Genomic DNA, 27335 nt, shown 5'->3' on the forward strand with positions numbered 1-27335 from the left:
CAAAATGACACATAATGAATAAGTTATGTAATGAGACAATGGTTAAAAAAGTGCAAGGTGGACGTATAAGGAGCCAAAGTAGCTGAAATGGGAAAGGGTCCTATATTGTATATGTGAATGGTATATACGGTACACAATGTGTCACTCATCACCAGTATAAAGGTTTAAGTTGCCTCATGCCTCTCTCAGGTCCTGCTCCTCAGTGTAGATAGATAAACCGGGATGAGGAGGGACAGGATAAAGAGACCAGGTCGGTATGAGAGAGTGGACATAGGGAGAATTTATACAGGGTGTTACATACATGCCAACTAATGTGACAGACAGTAGGAGGGGGCGCCCCCAAAAAATTCATGGCATTAAATAGCGGGAGGGGGGCTTAATGATGCGATAAAGCCCTGCCACCACCATGCAATGCCGAGAATTTCGGCGAATGTGGGAGGTTTGCCTACTCTTCCGGGAGTCTGGGAGGACTCCGGGAAATTCAGGAGGACTCTGGGAATTCCGGGAAAGTAGGCAAGTATGGGTTGTTAGTAACCTTATAAATATATCTGTCTTTTCTGCTGCTCTCTGCTCTTCTGTGAGCCAGAAATCCCCTTGTATCTTATTTACAGTAAACTGAAAGTGAAAGGAACTCATGTGTAATTCATTCCCCCCTCCCCAGCTCTGTCTGACTCTGTATATGCTGCAGATATAAACTGTGGACGATTACTGGTATCAGCTCTGAGGACCTCTAAATAAAGACATCCCAAATTATATCCACTTCTTCCAGCAAATAGTGTTGAGAAGTTCGAGCTCAAACTGTTCCCATGTTTCATCCAAAAGGACGCTGCAGATAGAAGGTGAGTAGAATGGGGAGGGAGGGAGGGGGGGGGGGGGGGAGTAAACATATCCCCCCTCTCGGGGACTTTTGCTTTTACAGTTTCATAATTTCTCTTCATTCTAAAGTTATACTCCTAAATCACAGGAAGACAATCTGTGGGTCTTCAGATGTTGTGGAACTACAAATCCAAGCATGGATTCACAGCTGCTGAAGAGCCGCATATCTTTCTAGACTGACACCTTTTATATTATCTTTGTATTGTTTTCAAGGGCTTGTGTTTTAATAGTTGTCATTTCATTTGTTGTGTTGTGCTGATAATCTGTTTTTCACCAGAAAAATATTAATTTCACTTTATTGGATTGTTGAAATTGTACCATTGTGTGTTGGTTATGTGTTACAGTGTATAATATTGTACCATTGTGTGTTGGTTATGTGTTACAGTGTATAATATTGTACCATTGTGTGTTGGTTATGTGTTACAGTGTATAATATTGTACCATTGTGTGTTGGTTATGTGTTACAGTGTATAATATTGTACCATTGTGTGTTGGTTATGTGTTACAGTGTATAATATTGTACCATTGTGTGTTGGTTATGTGTTACAGTGTATAATATTGTACCATTGTGTGTTGGTTAGTTATGTGTTACAGTGTATAATATTGATCTCAGAGTACAGAATGTGTTGTGTCTTTCTGCTGTAACTATGAATGAAATCTCCTAGAAAGAACCACTAGGTGGCAGCAGATCCTCAGTGACAAGTGGCAGCTACTGTTAGACTTCAGTTCACACTCACTGAAACAGTTATTAGTACGTTTTATTTTACTTATTAATTACTCACTGGGCTAAAAATATTTAGTTCAAACTCAGATGCTATAAACTTTAATAACAAATCTGACATTTTAAAAACAGACAAAGGGGGCAAAAAGTTCTATAAAGAGGTCTGATACCTTCTATTAAACTGTAGATTATTAGTAAACAACAAATAATGAATAGTCTCAATATATAATATTGGATCCTGTTAAATTTTGTTTCCCTGCTAGATCGCTTCAAATATATCACAGGTTGCTGCAGTAGGACTTGTTTATTGTATTATAAGGTAAAATATTAATTTACAAAAGTGCAAAACATGCGATGACTCGTGCAAATACACCCACAGGCAAATATACTGTAGGTAAAAATGGCGGTGTCTGCGAGGTGCAATATTTAGCAACTCTGCCTGGGAGGAGCAGGAGGGTCAGGACCTTTCCTTGCTGAGTGGCTGCTTAGCTCATGAATCTGCCTCGTTATGCTCCCACGTGTAACAATAAGAATTAGTTTTGTGGGATGAGGTTATTTATATTAATAACTTGTGATTGGCTGCTGAGGGGGGAGAAGGACCAATCAAAAGTCACGGTCTGCATGACGTCACAGAGACTGATAGTTCCGAGGTCCCCTCACTCTCGGTAATTTAAGACCTACAGTAAATGAGGATAAACTGAACAGAATCCTACAGTGAGGAGACATTTTCACTCCTTCCACAATGACCTTTCCCAGTCTCATCCAAAATCTCCAATTGTAAAGCAGAATGATTTTTCGGGGGCAGCTCTCAAATCCGTAATGTGAGCGTATACCCAGGGGTGGAGCTATAGTGGGTGCAGGGAGTGCCCCTTCCCCCTTGAGGCCCTGCTCCTCCCTGAGGCCCCAAACAGAGGCCTCTTCTGAGTATGTGCTGAGTCCATTGACACATGCTCAGAAGAGGATCCTGCTCTGCTCTATTGAGACCAGAACGGGGTGCCCAGGAGAAAAGAACAGGATGGCTGGGTCCCAACCCAAATTTGGCTAAGGGCCCCGGTGTTGCACTGTTCCTCCCCTGCGTTAACCTAATGATTTTTTTTAAAGCTTGCTGTAGATCACTGGTAAAGTCAAATCTGCTTCTAATTAGATTGTAAGCTCTTCTATTATAGTCTAAGGTCTGACATTGCTATTCCTCCAGATATGTGGGAAGCAGTGTCGGAGCTACCATTGGTGCGGCTGAAACAGTGCACCGGGGCCCATGGAGATAATGGGGCCCGATGCATGGCAGATGCAGAGTGTCAGGGGCCCCAGTTCTTTCTTCCCCGCCTCCCTGCATCGGGCCCACAGCTCACTAGTTCCGCCTCTGGTGGGAAGACCTGTACATCTCCTGACTCCATGTTTATAAATATATTTTTGTACATCTTACTTTTATGCAGAATATTATTTCATATTGTTCTGGTGTTTATATATCGCCTGCAGTATGTAATATTGTCTGTAAATAATTTTTATTGACTTCATAAAAATGGAAATTGGGGGAGTTGCTGCCCTACATGGAGCTGTGATGAGGATGTGAATTAGAGGGGAATAAATTTAAATCCAGGCCTGATAGTGATCTCCCAGCTTCCACAGGGCTTACACAGAGTATAATCTGACTGATGTTACTGTCTGGTCTGAGATGTCACAAGAGAGATTTTCTGTGGGAGAAATGACGCCCCCAAAACTCACACAGATCCCGTCCAGGTATCAGCAGCATAGAGGAGATTAGCAGACCAGCAGGTGTCACCTACAGACGGCCGGTACTGGAAGAGGGATCACAGGGTCATAGTTATACTGTAGTTTAATATATAGAATGAGTCAGACTGATCATTACCCACCTCCCTCCCTTCCTGCTTCTGATACAATCGTTACCATCCCATAAGTATATGAGTCACGTTATTACTGATGCTGGCTCTGCGCCAGTTTGTAGCTTGTATAAAACTTTCAGTTTCCCCCTCATCTGCTGTAGTCGGACATTTTATACAGTTGCTGGAAATTATGATGAACACAAAATGGCTGATGATAAAAGTCACAGATCAGAAGATTGGTGACAGATATTTACCCTGGGCTGGGACGTGGACACTAACAATGTATAAAGACTTGTATCAGTTGTGTTGTATAGATGCAGAAGAAGCAATGACTGTACTATTCATTAATTGTTACGTATCCATAAAGTGTATGTTATATTTCCTGTATGCAACATGTAACCTTAGTAATGTTATATACAGCGCAGGGCAAAGTATGTGCTGGACACAACCATACTTAGTACAATGTAATACAATATTATAGTATGTTTTTCTTTTTACCTATGTACATGTTATGCATATGGTGCATTTTCTATAACTACTGAATCTGACAGTGTACAGTTTTACCTATCAAAAAACCATATAACATAAATATTTTAAGGTGGAATAAAAATGAACTCATTGTTTATAAAAGTAATATAAGATCAGGGTTGTAAAGTTTACATTAGTCCATGGAATAAAAGTTTTAGGAATTAAAGCATATGGTGTTAGGCTCATTTTTGCTCACACTCATGTTAGAATTACGGTTGGTACCTTTCATGTGTCCTATCTATTGTCATGTAAATTAATTTATTAATCAAGTGAAAAACAAATAAAACAATAGTTTTTCTCTGAAATGGGGGAAGGTTGTAGCAATTGTAAATAAATAGATGACATTTTGCTTATACTATTCAGTGTTGTATATCTGACACTTCCTAGCCTTTTATTATGACTATGTGTATTACAACTATGTTAACTTATTATTAAAAATTAAAGTAATATATGTAACAAAATTGGCATGTAACCAACTCTTCCATGTACTTAGTTATATTTCCAAGAGTATATATCACAGCCCCTAACTACTTGACCAAATACCTGAGAGGCGCTCTATGCTTTTGGACACACTGACCTCTCTTCACGTGTCCAGCACCTGTGTATGAGAAGCAGCAAAATATTTATTGTAAGACCTCCACTTCCCCCTGCTCCTGCTGTTCCACCTCTGCCTCTTCCTGTCCTGTCACCTCTGCTCTGGGTTCTTCTGGCCTCTCCTCCAAGTGCTCTAGCTCCTCCCCCAAGGAACATTGTCGTGCTAACTGCTCTGGGTAACATAATATATGAACATTTTAATTTTAATTTCTCATGTCACATGTTATTTTTTTAAAAACTGATATTACATCCTGTATGTGTATTTTTTTAATTAACAATTGACTTTTATACTCCCAAAATGATTGAATTAGGTATGAAAATATGTGTAAATTATTAAATAAGTTAAAATATAATTATAAATGAGACAATATGTAAAATATGTAAATAAATATGTAGATTGTAAATTCCACTTTTCACACATAAGAAACACATTCACTACATTAGCTATAATATACAATGTAAAGCTCACATGTTTAATATTGCTTATTCTATATGTGTGTATATGTGCAACTTCGGTAATTATTACCCTCTACCTGAAGCAAAAGCACAATGTTCTGCCCTCATTCCTACATTTGCTCTCAAGTGTAATTTACACAAAAACTCTTTACTGAATCACTTAAAAATGCCATTGTACTAGATTCTGTATTGCACATGCTTATAGCTGTAAATGTCGTGAAAATGATTACGGCTCTTGTGGAACAAAAACATTCTTATCCCTAGAACTTCAGTGAGCATTTGCAAAGAAACATGTTCAATTTGTGCCTTTATATTAAATGTATATTAATTAGCAATGAGGGAAGACAGAAAATCATTCCATATGTGGCGAAGAATAAAACAATATTTACATAATTACAAATTACATATTCTACAACATTAGAAACTTTTGAAACAGTGCTGGAAGAAGACTAGATTTATGACATGTTTTTAAAGAAATACAGTACTACTGTACATGATATATGTAAAGCTCATGCTGGTGTATTAATACATGTTACATGATATATAATGTTACACTAAAGTACGTTGCATCTTGTAATAGACAGATGGAGACAGGAAACACCATAAGGGAACTGGAAGACAACAGAAATAAATGTTATCTTATGACTACTATAATTATTGTTCTTTATAATTTATTTGTTTGTTAATAAAAGTTCTAGTTTCATTCAAAATCTGATGTATTATTATTTTACATATATCACATCTTCTTCCCAAATTTCAGCAGTAAGCTGACATTCGTTAATAACAGTAGTAATGTTATATACTCATAATATAAGTATAGGAAGTGTCTCATATACAACACAAAATAGTGCAGGTAATTTACATTGACAACTATTTAGTAACAAACCTTTTTTCCATTTAGTTTAATTTGAATCCACAAAAGTGACTGTTGTATTTGATTTTCAGTAGATGAATTGAATGACAATAGACATCTAGGACATAGGGGAAGGGTTCCAACAGTAATTCTAAGCAAGTATTTGAGATTGTAAGTGGGCATAACTCCCTATGTTTCTTTTCTAAAACTAATGTAAACTTTACCATCCTAATCTCATGTTAAATATTGAGTATTATTGAGTTGTTTTTTATTTCACAGTAAAATATTTATATTACACTGTAATGTTTTTTGATAGATAACACGGTACTCTAGAAGATCAAGTAGGTATGGAAAATGAGTTACATGAATAGCACAACAGTGTACTTGGGTAAAATAACACACTGTGCAGATGCTGATGAATATTCGTCATATGTGATACATAATATTGCACTCTAAGATACATAAAGCTTCTCTGGCTCTATTTTGTGCAATAGACTCAGAAGATATGGAAATGTGTCATACAAATAACGTGTACTTAGGTAAAAAAAAAAACACACTATAGTATTGTACCATATTGTGTTTTAGATATTGACGTATTGCTGCATTCGTTGCAAATAAATGCATACATACATGTATCGGTAAATGGCTCCATTCAGTTCAATGGCATTTAGCTATCAGATACATTAGGTATGGAAAATGCATCAAAGGCAAAACAATAGTGCACACAGGTTAAAAAAAAACAACATACTGTCATGTACACCATATTTTAGATGCTGGTGTATTAATGTGTCCAGCACAAACGTGCATCATACGTAGTTATAACATTGCACTGTTACATGTATAATGCTTCTCTGGCTCCACTCTGGTCTACAGAATTTACCTATTAGGTACAGTAGGTATGAGAAATGCATCACATGCATAACAGAATACTGAACGCAATAGCAAATAGATATCACAACAGCAGTTATGGACAATGCCGCATATACATAAACACATAAATAACACTGCACTCAGGTAAAAAAACCATACAGTAATATTGTACTATATTGTGTTCTAGACACTGACAAATAGATGTCTAATCAGGTCTATGGCATTTATAACCAGGGTTTCCTAAAGAGCAGTTACATTTATCTCTAAGATTTTTAATTTTATTTCCCTTTGGATTACGGTTTGATTGTGGATTCCTTTGTGGGAATTATTGTTCAATTAAAAATCTTTCAAAGTCAATGTTCATTTATTTTTCTATTAGGCAGGTTTGTGTTCCAGGCTTCCCTTGCTGCCAGGGCATGCTTGTAGGTGGCCGGGGGCAGGGCCGCCATCAGGGGGGTACAGGAGGTACCCTTGTAACGGGCCCGGGGCTCACCAGGGGGCCCGGTGGCACACTCTTACAAGGGGGCCCGCTATCTTCAGCCTGGCTGTCACTGTGACAGCCAGACTGAAGACAGCAGCGAAGACGCCAGGGCTGAAGGACTGTACCTTCAGCCTTAACTCCCGCAGTGGAACGCATGTGCATTCCAACAGGAAGCTCCAAATGCAGAACTTCCTGTTGGTGGAACGCACTGCGGGAGTTAAGCCCTGAAGTGTCTCTCTCCCTCCCTCTCTCCTAATACTAATATATATGTATATATATATATATATATATATATATATATATATATATATGTATATATATGTATATATATATATATATATATATATATATATAAAATCACTGTTTACACGCGCGCACACACACACACACATATATATATATATATATATATATATATATGTGTAAAAAGTGATTATATATATATATTAGGGGCCCCCTTAACTAACCTTTCAATCGCCTAAGTCCGACCCCCTTCATGGAAGAGAGGACCAGGGAGGGAGCCGGATCGTGACCACAAAAGGTAAGTTTTTTTTTAGGTTTTTTTTTCTACAGGATTTTTTTTTCATTGCCTTGGGCCACCTTTCCCCCTGGGCCCCAAGGCACCTGCCCATCGTGCCCAGTCGGAAAGATGGCCCTGGTTCATGGGGGGGATGCCTGCCTGCTTCATTTCTGATGGCGTCACTGGCCGGGGGGCATATGCCATCCCACAAGAGAACCTCTGTTAGGTGAACCCAACGACAATCTGCTAATATGATGTGTTCACCATATTCTGTGCAGCAGCTGCGATTGGAGGGTGAAATCAGGAGACATCAAACAGTTTAGGGTTTGTAATTGCAATGGGGTTTGCAGCTCTTTGAAAATACAATGCATGATCCCTGAGGACTCTTAGGAATATAATTTAAAAATATTTACAGTGGATTTGTCAAATCTATTATAATATATTCTTACATATCTGCCTAATATACATCACCCATCTACTATTATAACTAATGTTATGTTATGTGTTTGGCCATTTACAAATCTTCAATTTGTTTTTCAGGATTTCCAGAAGCATCTGCTATATTCCTCCGCCTGCACAATGATCTCTTTATGTTTCCCTCTCATCGTCTTCTTACTTGACTCATCACTAAGTTATATAACATCCTATCTTGTATACACATATTATCCTATATATCTCCTGGACACTGTGTGGCTGGTGTACCTCATTAAAGCCCCTGTACTTGGAGTAATATCTCTTAAACTGCCCCATCCACAGTGGATCCCATCTGCTCTTCTCTACACTCTGACCCTTTGCCTGGTGCCACCTCTGTACCAGAATCTAAGGTTCCTCCTCACGTCTCAGGCTCCGGAGTTACACTCAGGTCTGTCCCACACTCTGCTCTCTCACCTGCCCCTGTCCCTATCCTGTCTGTTCTGGGATCTGGTCTCACCTCTTATTTTCCCAAGAGAGACTTCATCCAAAGACGGAAATGGAAAACAAAGCGACAGAAAAAATTTCATCAGGCTCCTAAAATATTCCAAACCAGACTGGCTGCCTCTGTGCCTGGCTTTTACCTTCCTGACGCTGGCTCTGATATGTGAGTTTAACACAACTTCCTATAAGTGTCATCCTGTTAATCTAGGTGGTTTTATGGCTACACAGACAACGTGATTTTATGAGTTGGACAGAAATATCTACAGCAGCTTCTGTAGACCAAGATTTTAGTTTCAAAGTAAGAGGGCTAAAACAATGTGATTGAATACTTATAAACAAACCTGAGAGGTAAGGAAGGGGTTCCAAAAATAACATGTTCCAGGCAAATTCACAATAGATAGTAACATAATAAATCTGTGTCATAATTAATATACTTAGCTTTGGTAAATCTTAACAATGTTAACCATGTCTAAAACATTGCGTTTCCTGACAACCACATTGTTAAGGCAGAGTTCTTCCTGTGTATGAAGGGCTAATGAAAGGATACGCATTTTCTAATTGTGTAATTAGATTTCGTTGTTGGAGAGACAGAAATGGTAGAAAACATGGTGCCTATGGTTAGTATGTTATATCGCTGTGTAGAAAGCCTTTCTGCTTCCAAGTGGAAGGCTCTGTCCTCAAGCCTGGCTAGAGGGTAAATGACCTGCACATGAGCAAAAAGTCCCTGCCCATTGGCCCAGTCAATTTTATTCCTGATTGGGTTGCTCAGTCTACACCTTTTCCCAGATTGGCCACCCTGCTCACATCAACCTATAAGATTGGTCCAGTCAATCAAGTACTTATTTGCATTTATGCCAGCACTTCTTACATAGAACTCCACAAACCGAAGCAGCTCTTTGTGCTGGTGAAGGGGCTTTTGATTGTTAAGATTACTCTTCATCACTAGGAGCACCAAGTTAGTGCACAGTTGACCCTCACAGTCAGTTAGTGGCTGGTGGACAAGTGGCGCCAGTGGGAGTTGTCAGTGACAACAGATTGATGGCTGATAGAGAAACCCCATTCATACGGGGAACCAATAGGGTGGCAGATTATCCCATCCTGACACGTTATATAAATACATATGTTGTGTGGCAGAGAAGACCCACGATCATCATACATATACTAATTTTCAGCCTGATCTCGTCACATTCACATCAGCATAACCCATACTCAGCCAAACAGATCATCTGAAGGTCACCATGATGCTGCTATTCAATTGCTAAAATTTAAAATCTAATGGGAAGCAACCTGCACTCTGAACTCTTTGACGTTCAGTATCGGAAGTGCAACCTTAACACTGTAACAGCCCCAAATAATTTGTATTATTAGATTACTGGTGAGATCTTTCACCAGTGATTTTGTGATATGTTCCCAAACAATATATTACACAATAGGAATAGGCAGGTCTGTAATAAGAGTATTTACAGTACAGTAGATGTTTAAAGAAAGCATGTGATAAGGTATAGTCAGAGATATAGAAAGTAATTTTGTGCAGATATATGGAAAGATGAAGAACAAGCTGTAATTGTTTTATCCTCCACAGTTGAAATGTCGATCCCTTACTACATGGGGCGTGTGATTGACATCTTGTCCACCAATTACAAGAAGACAGACTTCTTGCTCACTATATTCTTTATGGCCATTTATTCTATTACAAGGTCAGTAATCTACATGTATATAAATGGACATAATTGGGTGGGTTGGGCAATACTCAATACTAATGATGGAGGCAGCGTCAATTTTAAATTTGTTTCAGTAATGTGCACAGTTTTAAAGGATATTGATGTATATGTATCTCCCTGCACAGCTCTATCTCCGCAGGCTGCAGAGGGGGACTATTCACGTTCTGTATGGCTCGTCTCACTCAACGTTTGCGGGTCCATCTGTTTCGTGCTCTCATTAAACAGGACATTGGATTCTTTGAAGCTACTAAAACAGGTACTGGACTGCCCTACAATTATTATCTTACAATCTTTAAAATCAGGTAAGAGGAATAGATTTCACATAGATATGGCAATATGCAGAGGGCCACAAACAGGAATACATAGTAATTTTTTTACCAAATAACTTGCTCAGGTTCACCATAATATTTTTATGCCTATTAGTGTTCCCACCTGGGCCATAAAAATGGTACTTGGTACCAAGGTTATTAATTGCACAGAGGCATAACCAAGATCAGGAAATCAATATTTTTCTCCAGTGTTTTCCATTGCAAAGCATGGGTAAATATATAATATTTGTTTTTTAAAACATTACAGAAACGCATTCAAAACTACAAAGTCATACGGCCCCACAGTGACATTTATTTTAAATAGTTGAGACTGTCCGGCCAATTGACAGAGATAACTGAAGAGGAGCAACAGAATGACCTACTGCTGACACTGCTCCTGAGGACCCACCTGAATAGTTGATGTGGGTACTCTGTGTCATGTGGGGGACCCAATGTGGTGGTATGAGTTATGTGAAATGATATGAGAGGATTGGCTATATGGGTGAGGGCAATATTTATATAATATTATTTTTTTCTCCAAATTCAGTGTGTTTAGATGGGTTATAACATTGTTATATCATTGGGTTTGGAAGATCATGAAAAAGAGGTTTCAGCATTTTACTGCACATTATAGTTTTAGTAATATAGATATGAGTTTCGGAAAAAGAAGCAGGTGTAGGGTTGCCCACACATCTCCATCTCTCCACCACACCTCAGTTTACATCTCTCCATCTTATCTGAGTAAGTCCACTTCTCTTCGCCTCACCTATGTCCACATCTCTCCACCACATCTGTGTATGTTCACGTCTCTCTGTCTTACTTGTGTAAGGTTCCACCTCACCTGTGTAAATCTACATGTCTCCATCTCACCTAAGTCCACATCTCTCAATCTCATGTAAGTCCACATCTCTCCATCTCACCTTTGTAAGTCCACATCTCTCAATCTCACGTGAGTAAATCCACATCTCTCCATCTCACCTATGTAAGTCCTCATCTCTCCATCTCATGTAAGTCCACATCTCTCAATCTCACGTGAGTCCACATCTCTCCATCTCACCTGAGTAAGTCACTGTTAGTTATTAAAGCGCAACTCTAGGTGTTTATGTTATAATACTATTATTGGTCTTGTGTAGGTGACATAAATTCTCGACTGTCACGTGACACAGTACTGACGAGTGAATCTATTGCTCTCAATGTGAACTACACTCTGCGAATGCTGGTGAAATGTATTGGGCATTATTACTTCATGATCACCTTGTCCTGGCGACTGACACTTCTCACCTTTATTAGCACTCCTCTTATATGGGCTGTACAGAGCCTATACGATAAATACCACCAGGTACGTATGTGTCTGCCTGCATTATGTGTATGTGCCATGGTGTGTGTGCACTGTATAACCACCTGTGACTGTCACCTTTCCCCTTCCTTTGGCCTGGTGCCACCATCCATTATGCTAAATGACACTTAAAATTATAGAGAGAAGGCAAAAGTTAAGTTTTACAGTCTAGGTGGATACCTCTTGATGCATATTTATTATCTGTCCTGCAATGGGGGTAACACCAGACATTAACTCCTCTGGAACAGTCTGCTTCTTCTATGAGGGTTTTACATTTTTTGAAGAAGAAGATAAGTATTTATTAGAGACACTGCACTTCAGAAAACTGTATGAGACCAATAATATAAAAAATAAGAAAGGGGACAAATCCATATTTAGTTCACTGACTAAGGGGCCAACATTACTTATATAATGGGGCACAATTAATTGCTTAGTCAATTTTATTTAATACATGAATGGAACTGCATGTTCCACAGCCCATGCCAACAGTCATGGGCATGCTGGTGTTTGTAGTACAGTAAGCAACACCATGCACTTATAGTCAATGACTGCCACTGCATGCTGGCACGTGTACTGCCACAGCAGCTGGGACCACTGGGGTGCCCTAGCTTCTGCTCCCAAGTGGGACTATGCCGCCCAAGGCTGGTGGTTTCTGGAGGGAAAGGGCACTCATTTGGTTATTGCTCCCCATAAAAGCTCCAGTCCCAGATTGACTAGGCTTGGACTGGTTCCCACTATGTCAGGGGACCCGATGCTGCAGATTTCCCTGTTATAATGGAACCAGACCAGCCTGTCCTAACCTGTTGCTGGATACCAGTTTTCAAGAGGACCCCAGTACAGCCTGTTTAGTACTATGGCTGGTTTAAAAGTTTAGGGAGGAGCTACGCATGTTTAATTATGTCTTCAAGAAGTTGATTATGACTGGTGTATCTTGTATCTTTACTCTGAGCCTCATCTTTATGCACCAGCCCCATTTATACGATGGATTTAAGGTCAACACAAACTACAAACACAGCGAAAGTTTGCAGATGTATTTTTGTGTCTACTTTGTATACATATATTATGTCCTTCCAAACAGGCCCAAGGTGTTGTTAACCTATATTTGTTTCTATGAGGTTTCTTTAAGTAAATAGTTAACACTCTAATATTTATGCTTTAGACACAATAACTGAATAACTGAATCTGTTGTCACCTAGGACTTGGTGAGAAAGGTGCAGGATTCCATTGCTAGCTCCAGTGATCTGGCGAAAGAGATTATTGAGTCGGTGAAGACCGTGCAATGTTTTGCAGCTGAGGAAGAAGAGGTGAAGAGATACGAGGAGTCTCTGAAGAAGACACATGATCTCCAGACACGTAGGGACCTGGTCAGAGCTTTGTATCTGCTGGCGATAAGGGTGAGGAGGGTTGTCAGACGATGCACGTTGTGTCTGTAGCTCCACAGGACATATTACAATGGTGAAAAAGAAATAATAGGAAATATTTCAATCTATATATAATGTATATATATGTATATATGTACTATATGTCTATCAGTTCTAAAGTTTAAACCACTGTTAGAGTGGGATATGCATTTTCAGTAGACATATTTGTTTTATGTTTCCAAGATTTTAAAGGAAAATAAAATCAATTCACAGATTTTTCATTGAGTCAAATAAGCTACTGGCCACATCTCTGCCTCTCCCTGTCTTCCCCTTTGTGGGCTCCATGTCTTTTCTGCCCATTGTCCTTCACTTGTTCAAATCCATCATTCATATCTGCCTCATCTGTCACTCCACCCACCCTCTACCTCTTACTAAATATCTGCACAATCCCACACTTATTATTTTTATTTGTTTTCCCTCACCCCATGTCTCACCTTCACCACAGTACCCAGGGGCAAACGCAGGATTTGTAGAGGGGGGTTTCCAAACCATGCCGCCAGTGGGCGTGACCAGCATGCATGGGGGCGTAGCTATAATTTTAGACAGTGCTTGGCTGCTCTCCAACTCTTCCTATCCCCATATTATATAAAAGCAATGCTGCGTGCACTACTGTTAGGTGCACGCAGCTCTCCCTTTTTTGTGTGAAGCGGGGGCAGGGTCCAGCCACTTCAATTATACAGTGCCCCAGGCTTGGAGGGGGGTTTCCAGGCACTAGGAGACCCCCTCTCGGTTTGCCAATGCTAAACTTATCTTATTTGCTGGCCCCAGTAGCATGGTGTCAGAGCAAGCACTCCTGACATGGTGTGGTCATAAATAGATTTATGACCTCACATAAGACATTAATTAGGATGTTTGTAAGAATAAAAACTAAATTATTTGGATCTATACGTGTATGTATTAATAACATGTTTTTTTCTTCTTTAGACCATTAATCTTGGAACTCAGGTTTTAATGTTATGGCTTGGGCACAATTTAATAAAAAGTGGAGGAATGAGCAGTGGGGCGATGGTGTCTTTCATCCTGTACCAGATGGAGTCTGGAGACTATTTACGAGTAAGTGACAAAACAGATTGCCTAACTTTTATAGTAAACAGGGGAAGTCTAGTACATTTGGCCTGGGGGGCAAGCAGTAGTACATGGCCCAGTAGCTGCACCTCACAAACTTATAATTACATGTCATTATGTGAAAATAGAATCCCATTGCAAGTGGCCAGCTTTGTCCTCATTCACTATGAATATTTTCTCTTCCCTCCTGATTTCTGTTATGGTCGCATAAGCCCAAGTTAATGACAATACAGCCACATACTTGCTATATACAGTGATTATCACACTGCTTATTAATCCTCCCTTCTATTAGTGGTGACCATCATCTGCTAAAGTGATCCATGTAAACATGTGCCATTGACCCTGCCTGTAAATGTGTTAAATGAAAATAAATTATTAATTTAAACATGAACCATAGTCCCAGAGAAAGACATGAAGCTCTCCCAGAGAGGGGCATGGAGCAATCCCAGAGAGAGTCATGAAGCTCTCCCAGAGATAGTGATGGGGCTCTCCCAGAGAGGGTCATAGAGCAATCTGAGAGAGAGTCATGAAGCTCTCCTAGAGATAGTGATGGGGCTCTCCCAGAGAGGGGCATGGAGCAATCCCAGAGAGAGTCATGAAGCTCTCCCAGAGATAGTGATGGGGCTCTCCCAGAGAGGGGCATGGAGCAATCCCAGAGAGTCATGAAGCTCTCCTAGAGATGGTGTTGGGGCGCTCCCAGAGATGGTCATGGAGCTCTTCAAGACAAGGTCATGATGCATTCCCAGAGATGGTCATGGAGCTCTCTAAGAGATGGACATGGAGCAATCCCAGAGAAAATCATCCAGCTTTCCTAGAGAGTCTAATGAAGCTTTCCAGACAGGGTCATGGAGCTTTCCCAGAGAAGATTATGAAGCTCTCCCAGAGAGAGTCATGGAGCTCTCCCAGAGATGGTCATGGAGCTCTTCCAGATAAGGTCATGAAGTTCTCTCATAGAGGGTCATGGAGCTCTTTAGAGAGAATCATGGAGCTCTCCCAGAGGGAATCATTGTTATCAAATATTTGTCACATGTGTATGATCATAGATCCATGTTACTCTATATTCATCCTCATAAACCCTTCTCTGTTGTCCTCGTAGTCCCTGATTTACATGCTGAGTGAGATGACACATTCAGCTGGAGCTGCCAACAAAGTTTTTCACTATCTGGATCGGGAGCCGCTGGTTTCCACATCTGGATCTCACTGTCCTGAAAATTTACATGGTGAATTTGAGTTCAAGAATGTGACATTTTCCTACCCTTCCCGTCCAGATACCACCATCCTCAAGGTGAGTGTACTAACCTTATGTAGGAGATTACCTTGAAACACAACTGGTAGAGACTGAGAGATGTTTTAATAAAAATCATGACACTAAGTCACTCAGGAGGTCTCAGTCTTGTCTAATTCTCTCTCATTCATGGTTTTATAGGCTACACCAGTATAAGATCACTTGATCTCAGACATACATGGAACAGGAAATCAGCTATATATAGGATTCTGGATACAATCCATACAGTGTAATGAGTGTGCAGACTCCAAGATAATCCTGCAAGATTTTTTCTAAGTGCCCATAGGAGTAGGATGCTGTTCATCAGGGCTGCCTCTGGCAGCAACGGATTTTATATTATTTATTTAATTTAATCTCTTTATAGCCAATGTGGCCAGCAGAATCCTGACAGCCTCATGCAGAGTGCCAGGAGTGGGCTGGAAAGGTACCCTTTTGATGCCTCCTCATGCTGTTCCCCGCTCCCTACAAGGTACTACCTCTGAGGAGGTTTGAGTTACTGTTGCCCCAGTTACTGACCGTGAGACCATAAGCTGCTACCGCACCATTGAGCACCTCAACACCAGACCACACACACTGGAGGTGAACTCCCTTCTCCTGTCTGGGACATGGCAGCCCACGGTCATGGTCAACCTGCAACAACTGGGCCTGCAGATTGGGGCTGCTGTATACAGAAGACTCTCACTAGCCACAGTTTGGCTATTAGGGGTCTGTCTTCTGGACAGTGGCCATGTTTAGTGCTGACCCTGAGGGATGTGCAAAACTCCAGACAGCCTAGCACATCCTCCTTTCCTCACTGAGAAAAGTCTGCCAAAACTGTCAGACACAGACATCTGCAGTTCCTACTCATCCTCTATATCTTTCAGAGGGACGTATTAGAGTAATAGGAGTTTTCTATGTGGGTTCTGCCTCCACTCTTTTGCTGGGGTTGTGTCTATTTGATAAGGTGAGCAATTTCAGCATTGAATCTGGAATAGAGGCATCTGTTACATTTTATAAGTGTTCAAATGTAAATCAAAATTAGCTCATGTTTATCAAACACTAATGTCTTTCTACGCAGTTTGCACACCTGCAAGGGAGTTCCCAAATATGGCAAAACCATCCTGGGCTAAATCTTTGAACCAGCCTATTGCTGAACTCACACCACTCATTACACATTCCTGTGGGGTATGCGAACAGAACCTCCCTTCTGCCTCCTGTACTGAAACCTTAGCAAACGAGTCAGTTCATCTGAAGACCCATAAAAGGCCTTGTATTGTCTCCACCTGATAAGCCAGATTGGACCCAATGTCTAGGGATGTCAGTCTAGAACCTTAGTTTCCTCCTCTTTAGAGAGGATTCAACATTCGACCGCCCCAGCTACGACTCTGAAACATCAGAGACCTCTGGTACTCCAATCCTGTGATGGCTCAGACTCCCAGTTCTCCTCTCAAGAGGAAGACGAGGTGGACTCGAACAATAAGGATTCCTCATACTTGAAAGATTCCACAAGACAGCAGAATGTATATAATTTTGTACGTTGCATTAAACAATCAAAACCGCAAGGAGTCAGCACTGCCCAACAATACCCTGCTTAAAATGAAGAAAAACTGTTTATTTCCTTCCCTTATTTCCGTCATTTATGGAACTTACTACTAAACCATGGGGAAAACCTGAACCCAGATTTCAGCTATCATGCAAATTGTAGACTCTTTATCCATTCCCTAGAGTGGACAAATATATACAGGAATCCCCACCCCATAGTGCAATTGTCCAACACCACTACTATTGCTATTTTAAATGCTGCAGCTCTCAGGGATGTTTGATGTATATTGCGGCTGTGGTCTCTCTAGGACCTATTTAGCCTCTGTATGGTTTAAAAAGGTGGTGGTAAATGGTTCTGTGCAGCTTTTGAAAGGTTTGCAATCTGGTAAATCCAGGTCTGAAATATTAATCTTTGTTAAACAAATTCAGGAGGTGTCAAAATATTTGGAGGATGCAGCTCTGGATGCTGAGCTCATTGGAGCTAGAAAGCTATTTTTTGACAGTCAAAATCTCTAGGTACGAGGTCCAAGGTTTCTGTCTTTCACAAAGATCATGGTAGTCATGTCCGCTCTTTTGGGATCCAAAGGGACTAACAATCATTCCTTATCTGGATGATCTCTTGATCGAGGCAGGGTCCAGAGCTTTATTTCAAGCTCATGTGCGAGAGATGGCCATCCATTTAATCAAACTGTCTCCAGAGATGCACCAATCACTCCTTTGCTTGCTCAGAGTAGACAGCCTCAAGAGCTCTAATTTGGTATTGGACAATCGGACCTCAGATTCCAGCCTCCAGTGCTGAGAGCTGTCACTCTTTTATGTGGGTTCAAGGTCTTCCAAGCCAGGCTTGCAATTAGGTGTGCTAGCTAGAACTAAGAGTGGTGCTAAAAGCTCTTTTCAGAAAACATGATCTGTTGCAGGGAAAGCCCATAAAGACTTAGCCAGTCAATGCCACAGTAGTGGTATTCATAAACCATCAGGAGGAACAAGGGGTTCTTTAGCAATGGCAGGAACCAACAAGATCATCCATTGGGTGGAACTAAATGTTCTAGCATTGTCACTTGTCTTCTTTTAGGAGAGGGTGTCACTTTACCAGAAGTGCAGATTTCTTCACTCCTTTGGATGTAGTTAGGACTATTTATGTTTATATGACTTTTGAGTTTAAGGAAACTGATGATCTCTGGGTTCATATCTGTTGCCCACGAGAGTGGTTGGTCTGTCTCTAAGCAAACAATTGCTAGATGGATTGCTTTAATAATCTAACTTTCTATCATCGGGACAAGGAAACCTGTTCCTCACATATTGTACCAGATCTGAGTGCCTACTGGAAGGCATGGCATGGAGCCTCAGCTGAGCTGTTGTGTCTGCAGCCACCTAGTTCTCTGTTTTATAAATGCAATACAAAAAAGCAGGGATGGGATATAGAAGTTTAAAAGCACCAAACCCCTGCCAGGAATCTCTATACCTAATTGTCAGTTTGCCTCAGTAGATTCAGAGAAATGGATTTGACGTAAGTACAAAAATCCGTCCACGGATTCAGTTAACCTCAAGCTTAACTATCCACAATATCAGCACTCCCCTCTAGGGCGTGGCGGAGAGCCTGTATCCCTAGTATGGCCATAAAAAGAAGAACAGAAGAACCACAAATCCAGATTTTCGCGCAGAGCTAACACTAATACACTCTGCATTTGTGAGGAGATTCCACTAGGAATACAGTTGGGGGAATCATTTAAATAGGTAATTTATTTATCTAGAAGTAGGAGAGTAGGAGTCCTAGCTTGTCACTCTTCATTTGTGTGGGGGAACTGGTCCTGGAATATCTGGGAGAGGAGCTGGTTAGTGGCAGTTCCCCCTTTGTAGATAGCACAGCAGGAGATATATTGTATTCATTGTCCCAGCAGGTGGTTTAATGACTTCATTGGTCTTACCTCTGGTCCTGATCTACATCCTGAGAACAATAGGTGGTGTATGATGTAATCTGTAGACATGACTTTAGTTTGAGGCATTTCCTTTTGTTTTTCTTCATTGATTTGCATCACAGACTATGTCCATGTTCTGTCTTATCATCCAATTTCCTTTTGTTACTCATACTCACTTTAGGATGTGTCCTTCACCCTTCCCCCTGGCAGTGTCACTGCCCTTGTTGGGCCCTCCGGAGGTGGTAAGACAACCTGTGTGTCGCTGCTGGAGAGATTCTACGAGCCACAGAGTGGGGAAATCCTGCTTGATGGAAAACCAATAGCTGATTATAAGCATCAGTATCTTCATAGCACGGTAATCCTAGGAGGAAGTTTAGGGGTAACTCCAGCTAAAATGTAATATTTACCCACAATCCAACGGGGGGATTGTGCGGCAGTCAAAAGGTCAGAAGCCACAGAGGTGCTTTTTTAATTTGAACTTCTCCCAGTTGTTTATTTCCGTTCTGTTAAGGGTGAGCATGATACCCATTCATACTGCACCCGGGTTTTTGCAGGGGCACGCTGAAATACCCGGGTCTTGGTGCAGTATGAATAGTCCAATCCCAAAATCCTGGGTCTAAAATCCCGGGACTTAGACCCGGGATTTTGCGAGGGGTAATTCCCGGGCTGGACTCCGCTCGCCTGCAGTATGAATGGTGCAACCCGTGTAATACCCGGGTCTCACCATTCATACTGTAAAAAAAAAAAATTCCAATGTAAAAAAAAAAGATTTTAATTAATAAAAAGTATATAACAAATGTTTACTTACCTTATTTTCAGCCAGCGGTGTCTCCGGTGCGTTGCCGGCTGTCAGGGGGACCTCTGGGTACTAAAATGACGTAATTTCTAATGGACTAGAAATTTTAGTACCCAGAGGTCCCCCTGACAGCCGGCAACGCACCGGAGACACCGCTGGCTGAAAATAAGGTAAGTAAACATTTGTTATATACTTTTTATTAATTAAAATCTTTTTTTACACTTTTTTTTTTTTAAAACCCGGGTCGGGCAGGTGCAGTATGAACCCGCCCGACCCGGGAATCTTCTTATCTATACTGCCCTGTGCCTCGGCAATATCCCGGGTTAACTACCCGGGATATTGCCGGGGCGGCAGTATGAAAGTGGTATAAGTCAAAAACTAAATTTTAGCTGGAGTTAGCCTTTACTGAGTCATTTGGGTATACAGGGTGAAAAAGCAATAATTGAATTTCTGCAACAAAATAACTTTAAAAAAAAGTATAAAAGGTTTTATTAACAAAATAAAGCTAGTGTTGTGATAATATTATCATCAAATTTCAAGTCTGTAATTCTGCCTTCTAAAAACAATACAGTTGATTTTATAAACAGTGAACAGTGGGTTGTATTACAATTGAAATGTCATATTACAATTGGTTGCAGTAGTATATAGGTGTTCCATAGTCTCTTGAGGTCCCAAGTCTGCGATGGGAGTTTTAAGAAATGAGAAATTTCTTTGACCAGCAATACTGATAGGGGACATCTGTTCTTAGAAATAACTTTTCCACGGCTGCTCACATCTCTCAGCACACAGATAAATATAATTGCAGAAAAAAAATACCACATCACATAAAATATTAGTAATAAAATAAGAAAAAACAATGCATATATATTTAATGCTAATATATTGGATTCATCCAAAAACTACCTTTGACAATGGCCTGCTCAAGGGTATTCTTCCATCTTCTGCCAACTGAAGCATTGCTAACCTGTCTTTCTCTCTGGCCTTATATAGCTCACTCACAGGAATGAGTGCGGTGACACAATCAGAGGAGTTGGGCAGGAAAATTGAACATTTCCTCACTCTCTCCTGTCCTTACCCCCCTCCTCTTATGCTGCCAGTCTCCACACTACAGTGATTGTATAGGAGAGTCATGAAGGAGGGGAGAGGCATGTTGGAGAAGAGGAAGTGTGGTAAGAGTCTCGTCTCAGCAGCCTCTAGGACAATGCTGCCTTACACAAGGTTCTCATCTAGTGTCATTGAAGGAATGACCCTAGATGTGCCAGAAAAGTTATTAATAATAATTATCTTGAATATATCTACTCCTGTTGCAATACATCCATTGTATGCAAAGTCTTTTCAGCATTGAAATAGTTATATTTTCATTTCTCCCCCTAGGCTGGAAATGAGGTTTTAACATTATCTTCTTCCCCAAAAACTATTATACAGGTTTTAGTCCTGGCCTCATTCCTCAGCTGCTTTCACAATGCTGCTGTTACCTAATTCACGTGTATTCTCTGGCTGCAGGACAATGTTATAAAAGCACTGCGGTCCAATGCACTGGTTGTAATGGCAGCTGGTTCCTGATCGGAGAGCTGCAGAATTCATCCAATCAGTAGCCTCTGGTTATTTCAACCACTGCATTGGATCCCGGAGCTTTCTGGCGTTCTGTCCTCCAGCACTTCCTGCAGGGACCATGCAACGGAGTTCAGGGGACAGATGAAGTATGTAAATGGCAGGATTTACATACAGTGTAATACTCTGCAGGATGAAGGGGAAAAGTGAAAACTGCTCCAAAATGTGGAAAACCCCATTTAAAGGAGAACAGTTTGAAATTTTAAAATGATGTGAAATTAATATAATCTAAAAATGCAGTTTATTTAATTAGTAAAATATACTGCATTGCTGCTATTTATAGTTTTGTTATTACATTATATATTATACTTGTATTACAATAGTGACACCTGCTGGTTTAAAAGCAAATTCTAAAGTGTAGAAATGTCACAACAAACTAAAAAGATAAGAAAAACAACCTATTTATTTACAAACTAAGTTCATGGTTTAATGATTATCTTTAACTCAAATAAATACACCTGTTAAAAATAAAGCCTAGAAAATGTATATATTTGATGGTATAATATACCACAGCATATTATCATAAAATGCCTCTGTAGCTTCAAAATATCCTTATAAAGTACATTAAGTGATGATGATCCACATCTATAATGTACTCTGTTCCTCTATGTGGGGGGAGGTGGCTTTGGTTAAAATATTACTGGTGAAAAAAAAATTTGGCAATACATGTTATATTTAATGTATGAAAAAAATCTAAATGAATGTGACATAAACCTTCATCTGACCAGAAGAATAAAGAACAGGTTTGGATGTTTGCAGAGTATTTACTTTTATAAATGTCCTTTTAGAGTAGTCAGTTTGTATCCTGACATTTTCTGCAATTTTATCAGGACTTAAAACCAATTCTTAGTATGCTGAGGGTTTTTCTTTCATTATGGGCCAGGAGCACAATAATGATGTAATACATAAGTCTTTTTGGATGTCAGAATATATCCTTTCATTTTGGACAAAAAATCAGTGTCTGGGACAAAAACTATAAAGCATCAGGCAACCTATTCATCCTATAATGTCAGAATACATGGGAACAGGAACACACTTTAATTTATGATGCTGAAAAGTCATATTACCACCCTCTCATGTGATAAGAACTAGTTATTATATGGACAGCAAAGTGTTAAATCTTTTTATTAATTTATTTAAACTTATTGATATACTAATTGAAGTCTTTAACAACATGAGACATAAGGCAATTGCTGTAGTTGTCCTGCCCTTGAGCCGGCCCTGATACTGGATCAACTTATATTTCAGGCTTAGCGGCCCTTTACCTTAGAGTGTACTTATTGTAACAAAAGTGAGTTGATGACGACATTCTTTCCAGGTGGCGCTGGTGTCTCAAAATCCCGTTTTATTTTCCGGGACGGTAAAAGAAAATATCGCTTACGCACTCCAGGACCCTAATGAACAGAAGCTGATAGCAGCAGCGAGAGTGGCGAAGGCCGATATCTTCATCACAGGCCTGGACAAGGGATATGACACAGGTGAGAGAATGATGTGGGGCAGCCTCCCCCAGGTCACACATCATTTCATCACAACTATATCATTATTCTGAGCATTTAACTGCAGCAAATGTGCTGTACTGTAATAGAAAGTTTTAAAAGGAAGAGTTAAAAAATGAGCTGAGAGATCCAGCTTGTACCCTTCTCTTCAGATGTCGGTGACAGCGGGAATCAGTTGGGTGCAGGTCAGAAGCAGCGCGTCGCTCTTGCACGCGCTCTCGCCCTGAGACCCCGGCTGCTCATTCTGGATGAGATCTCCAGTTGTCTGGATGTAGACACAGAGCATGAGGTACAGTATTACCTCTCTTTTATCCTGTTTTCCTGTCTCGTGCCTCTTCTGTGCTGTCTCACTATGTCTCTTTCACAGATCCAGCGGTCTCTGCAGAGTATTCCGGGTCTCTCTGTGCTGATCATCGCTCACCGGCTCCGCAGTATACGGAACGCAGATCAGATTATAGTCCTAGAGGGAGGCCGGATAGTAGAGCGCGGGACTCATGATGACCTTGTAAGGAAGAGAGGAGCTTATCACAGGCTCCTGCAGAACGGCGACTGAGACGCACTTATCCACCGGACACATGAAGAATAAGGCACAGATTGGGAAAGTAGGGAAAGTAGGAGACGATATGAAACAGAGGAAGACCTAGTAAAACTAATACATGACAAGCGCTAGAAATTTAAAAATGATTTCATCATGATCAATATATTTCAAAACAGGATCTGTGGATCCTATTAGAGGTAACCAGTTGTAGCCTCATCTTGGTTCCATCTTGTTCTCAGCACTGACAAATCCCGCTCTGTCCGTCCTGCTGCTCCACCCTCAGAGGTTCCTCATTGGTTGATATTAAGTTATTGTACATTCTAGGAGATCTGCGCACAGACATTTGCTCCTGTACAATCTATTTCCCCTGTACTCAGCTAGCAGCAAGTAAAGAAAAGACACTGAGCTACTTCAGAACGGCTCTGACTAGACCTGATTATAAAGAGAGATATTCATAGTGAAAAATGTACAATTTGTTTTCTTGTATTTTGAATCCTTTTGCAATAAATGTAATTGACTTACCAGTAGGATATCGCTTATTAAACAAGAACAGCATAGGTGGTAAACCAGTACATTAAATTTGCCATTATCAGAGCTAGTGCCAGGAACGAGTGAGGAACTGTTTCCTTGTGGGTTTAGAGCCGACAAGACTTTTGTATTATCAGTAATATTTACCAAAACCATTCTCCAAATGTGATCTTGATGTATGACGTTGAGTCTCCAATGCAGACTTACCAGAGTTAGGTGCCTTGTGAGATGCACTTTTGGCATCTTGACTGCAAAATGGAGGTTTCCCTTGACAACCATCATGATGAATGTAGAAACGTTATTTGAAAACTCTACTTATTCGCCATAGAAAAAGACAAATTTCTAGATAAACTACAACTGAGCAGATGCAGAAGTTACCCTAGTAAGGGAAGGTAGGATAAAAGTCATACAAGCTAGTTCTCCACCCTCATCCACAGGAGAAAATCCTATAGATATACAGCAGACCCAGTTATAAATAGCACAAAAACATCAAAAGATCTAAAGAAATTACAAAAATTATATCACCACTACTGTCCAAAAAGCCGACAGGGCTGAAAGAATATAACCTATATCATAATTATCTACCCCTAATTAAGGCCTTCAGAACAAGAGTCAATCGAAAAAAACTCACAAGGACTTCCCACAGAGCTAGGCCTACATGCTAACAGAACCATCTATACTTTAAAGACTTCGCCATAGAAGGAAACTAAACAACCAACACAGGCCCAGAACTGTCATCATAAGAATCTTGAATTGTGCTCCAAAGTGAATTGAATGGAAGCCTTCTGTGACATCTTCAACATCAAGGCAACAAGCTCCTGTTATTTCAAGATTTCTCCTCCCAAGCAGTGATGAAGATGATGAAATATTCTCCAATTTTTAAAGAGCTCTATGCTAGAGGTCTAAAATTTGCAGTGTTATATCCAACCAAATTGACAGTTATATATAATGGAAAACTCATCTTCTTTGATTCACATATTGCTACACTATTATCAACAGTCTTCTCCAGAGGACCCAGAGGATGTAGGGACATTCCCAACCAGTTCCACCTAATTAAAGATAATGACTATCCCGTATTGTTCTATGCTATGATTTTTACAAGTTTTTAAGACATTATACTTTCTAAGATTATGGTTACCTCATATGCACCATTCTTTATTGTAACATTTTCTAAGGTTATATTTATATATATGATAGCTCATTAAACATAAATACACCACAAAATGTTATGAGCTGCCGCTCTAGCCACGACGACTCAGCTGGTTTCACTAATGGCCGCGTCACTTCCGTCCATATCATCCCAGTCATTGCCAGGACAACCGAGACGCTCCTCTGTCCCCGTTGCGACCAAGCCTTTAACCTAACAGCTGGGACGCAATCATTAATTAACAGCCTCCAGCAGCTGTTTAGGGTCACTGTTGCTCTGCCCTTTGATTGGTCATCTTCAGTATTTAAGGCAGGAAGGGCATAGCCTCCCTCCTGGTTATAGCATTTGTGCCACACATTTGCTAACCTGCTCCTGTTCCCTGTGGATACTCTGCCAGTTTCTGATTGACTCCTGTTGTGATCCCTGGCTTGTTTCTGACCCACGACCTCTGGCCTGTTCCTGGTTATCTGTGTGCTGTGTCGCTGGTTCCACTACCTTCTACCTCTGCATTATGGCAACTGCGCATAAGCTTTTACTACACTAGAGTTTAGTCCTGGGGGCATCTGAGTACCTGTGAGAGCTACCAAGTCTATGGGAAAGGCGGCTGTTATAGGTGAAGACATCTGTTATCAGTTCTAAAAGTTAATGTCAGTAGTCGGTAGTTGTAACACAAAAACAATATCTGCCCCAAGACCTCACTCTCAGGGATCATATAAGGGTTATAATGTGGAAATTAAGTAGCTGCCACTTATGGCATTGGCTAACAAACCGCATCATCTGTTTCTTGAAATGTTCATTGGCTCAATATAATAAACAAGAAAGAAAAGCCACAAATACCACAAAAACTTAAATGGTATAATCCTGACATTGCCCAACTGCAAGAATCTCACTGGCGTGGAAGGAAATCCTAGCCTATTGAGAGACACTTGGATAAGACAATAAACAGCCTCTTATACAACGGAGTTATAATTTAATTAAGTAAATACATCCACTATACTATCCACAATACCATACAATAGCTACTGACTGCTTAGTAAACTCTCTACAACTCATACATCCAGGGTGTTACCAACACCCACTAGAGAACAATACACCTTTTACTCTTTCCCTCACAATACTTCCACTAGAATTAGCTACTAGTTCATTACTTACATAATCTCACATAGGAAACAGAGCTATTTCTGATCATGTCTCCTATAACTGGAGGTCATACACATTGGCTATTGAAGGGAGCTACCCCAAAGCGCATAGCAGGGACACAGGTCATGGTTAACCTGATCCGCATCGCTTGGACATCATTGATATACCAATTGTTCAATTAATTCCTGGTATTTATAAGTGCAACTTATTTTAATTAATTTTTAATAAACAAGTCTACTTTTTCTTTACTGTTCTCCAATCATTCCATATTTAATCAAAGCAGCATGGTGGTGTCTTTCTTGGAATAAACTAATTCCCTATGACAGTGTTTCTTGACTCCAGTCCTCACACACCTGCAACAGCTCATGTTTTGAGGATTTCTGTCTGTGGAAGCAGGTGGGATAAATACTGACCCAGCCAAGTAGACTAAGTCACCTGTGCATGATAAACACAATCCTGAAAACATGAGCTGTTGGGGGTGCGTGAGGACTGGAGTTGAGAAATACTGCCCTAGGAGGTGCAGCTGGTGACTGTAGAATTGTATCCTGGGAATGCTCACCATCCCATGGCTGGGAATACTTGCTGTGTGACCAATGTTTTGTGACTATTGTCATAAATAAAATTAGTATCTTTAAAATATGAGTTTCAAATGCCATGAAGGCGTTACTGTTAGCACACAGTGGTCACCATTTGAGATCATGTCTCTTCTCTGATGTGCAATGGCTGCTCCGCTGTCACAGGGTCATTCAGTCCACCTGACATGACTTCTGGACTCGAACTGCCAACTTTCAGTTGCAGCAGTGCAGTCCCTGCACAATGAACCACAAACTCAGTTAATAACCTGTTGCATT

General features: G+C 40.4%; 1 protein-coding gene across 1 annotated transcript; it reads left to right on the forward strand.

The window, feature by feature from the left end:
• The first annotated feature begins 657 nt into the window (after positions 1-657).
• Positions 658-24191, forward strand: LOC142101987 (antigen peptide transporter 2-like). Its single transcript, XM_075186485.1, has 12 exons — positions 658-839; positions 8281-8818; positions 10238-10352; positions 10502-10632; positions 11818-12023; positions 13217-13414; positions 14366-14494; positions 15603-15791; positions 19410-19583; positions 22954-23113; positions 23284-23420; positions 23499-24191. The coding sequence occupies exons 2-12, from the start codon at positions 8320-8322 to the stop codon at positions 23682-23684; spliced, it is 2124 nt and encodes a 707-aa protein (XP_075042586.1). The 5' UTR covers positions 658-839; positions 8281-8319; the 3' UTR covers positions 23685-24191.
• Positions 24192-27335: the final 3144 nt, after the last annotated feature.

The sequence above is a fragment of the Mixophyes fleayi genome, chromosome 9 (genome assembly GCF_038048845.1).
Source record: "Mixophyes fleayi isolate aMixFle1 chromosome 9, aMixFle1.hap1, whole genome shotgun sequence".
NCBI lineage: Eukaryota > Metazoa > Chordata > Amphibia > Anura > Limnodynastidae > Mixophyes > Mixophyes fleayi.